This window comes from Condylura cristata, unplaced genomic scaffold, assembly GCF_000260355.1.
Source record: "Condylura cristata isolate star-nosed mole 26May11 unplaced genomic scaffold, ConCri1.0 scaffold00069, whole genome shotgun sequence".
Taxonomy (NCBI): domain Eukaryota; kingdom Metazoa; phylum Chordata; class Mammalia; order Eulipotyphla; family Talpidae; genus Condylura; species Condylura cristata.
In genome coordinates, this window is record NW_004567170.1 from 337,985 (window position 1) to 339,843 (window position 1,859).

Sequence of the window (1,859 nt, forward strand, 5' to 3'; positions counted from 1 at the left end):
GGCTGGGGAGGCCGTGGTGGGGGCGCGTGGGGGTGATGGGTGGGGGTGGCTCGGGGCGGCCTCACGCCAGGGCCGGGTCGCTGCCTTTGTGTTCTCTGCTGGGCAGGTGGGGGCCACCCAGCCCTGGGCCGCGGGCATGGTGAGCCCCAGCCTCCTTCCTGCCAGGGGCTGGCCGCTCCGCTCAGCCTGGGCTCCAGTGGTCCCCAGGTGACACGCCTCAGCGTCCACGACCCCACCCCCACCCCAGGCACAGGGGTTCTGCAGGCCTTGCCCGTCCCTGGGGCCCAGGCCTGGGCGTGGTGGAGGCGAGGGTCAGGGTTCCCCAGAACCACAGCGGCTCTCCTTGGGGGATGGACGCGTGCCAGGGTGGGTCTCCGGGGGGGCCCAGGGGCACTGGTGTGAGGGGTTGGGGGGTTGAACACAGCCACAGGGTCTCTGAAGTGTCACCTTGAGGTGGCCCCAGGCAGGGACAAGGGCCAGTGGCCTCAGGCCCTGGCCCCGGCAGCAGCCCCAGGGCGACCAGGGGTGGCAGGAGGAAGCCCGCAGGCTCCAGAGACCTCCCCAAGCTAGGCTGGGGGGGGCCGGCCCGCCCAGCTTGACCCCCAGGCGCCCGCCCCGCCCCGCGACCCAGGCCCACCACCCCGCTGGGTCCTGCTCAGGCCTCGGTCCTCTGGCCCTGGTCTGTCCTCCTTCCGCTAAGAGCTGGGTGCGGCCAGGTCCCGGCCAGCCGGACCTCCTGGAGAACGCTCGCTGTCCCGAGGGCCTGGAGCCGCCCCTGTCCCCCCCGGCTCCCACGCGGCACCTCCCGGCGCGGGGCCTGCCGGGGGCTGGAGCTGTCCTGGCCCAGGGTCAGGGCCGCGGACTGTGGCCTGAGGGGCCTCGGCGCTGGGGCGCAGCGTGGACGCCTGCGGGAACTCGCGGGCCAGGAAGTAGTAGCAGATGGCGTCCAGGCAGCAGTTGGCGTTGCACAGGTTGTTGGTGAGGTGCAGGGCGAACTGCAGCGGGCAGGCGGGCAGGTCCCAGGCCAGGCGCGCGGTCAGCACCAGGTGCAGGGGCAGGAAGCAGACGACGAACACCGCCAGGTTGGCCCAGACCACGCGGGCCGCCCGGCGCGAGGCCGCCACCTGCGCGGCGTCGGCGGCCGGCCTGCGGGCCAGGGCGCCCAGCACCTGCAGGGAGCAGAACAGCAGCACGGCCAGCGGCGGGTAGAAGCCCAGCAGCCCCCTCTCTGGGAGCCTGAGCTGCGGCCTCGGCAGGGCCCTGGTGCTGCCCTGAGCTGGCCACACGCTGACCCCAGGGCCCAGGCTGAGCATGGGTCGGGGGCTTGGAGGAACAGGCAGGCCCCTGCGCCCCAGGCCTGCCCGGCAAGCTGCGCCTGAGCCGCCTGCAGCCCCGCACCCCCAGACCCGCCTCAGCTCCCGTGTCTGGGCGCCCTGGGAACGCTCCTCCTGGGCAGCTGAGTTTGGGGTCACCCGCCCTCCTGCCGGCGTCCCCGTCCAACCTCGTCTCAGACTCAGCTGGACCTGTTGAACTGCCGTGACCGCTGCTCCTTTGGGCCCTCACCGGTGCTGGCCCGAGGCTGGCTGGGCCTCCCCCAGTGCCCAGGGAGCTGCCCCGGCCGGTCCTGAGGCCTCCGGGCCGCCGGGGTTTGCGCTGCTGGGGGCCCTGCCCTGCGCCCCACAGGCCCCACAGGCCCAGGAGCCACCTGGGGCCAGATGGGCCGAGCCGCTGGTGGCCACCCCCGCCCGGGAGCCGGCGGGCCTGGTGCCCGCCACGATGCCAAGCCGGGCTCTGGCACCTGCCCAGCTGCCCGCTCCCTGGACGCCACCTGCAGGTGAGGGGCCACGGCCTCTTCCGCA

At 74.5% G+C, this 1,859-nt stretch overlaps 1 protein-coding gene across 1 annotated transcript; it reads right to left on the reverse strand.

Annotated features, from left to right (window-relative positions):
- Positions 1–167: 167 nt before the first annotated feature.
- On the reverse strand, positions 168–1,313 carry GPR35 (G protein-coupled receptor 35). Its single transcript, XM_012734777.1, has one exon. It carries the CDS (start codon positions 1,311–1,313, stop codon positions 696–698), a length of 618 nt encoding a protein of 205 aa, XP_012590231.1. The 3' UTR covers positions 168–695.
- Between the last annotated feature and the right edge of the window lie 546 nt (positions 1,314–1,859).

Excerpts from the sequence above, each read along its gene's own strand:
- GPR35 (XM_012734777.1), bottom strand. The coding sequence starts at position 1,313 with ATGCTCAGCCTGGGCCCTGGGGTCAGCGTGTGGCCAGCTCAGGGCAGC.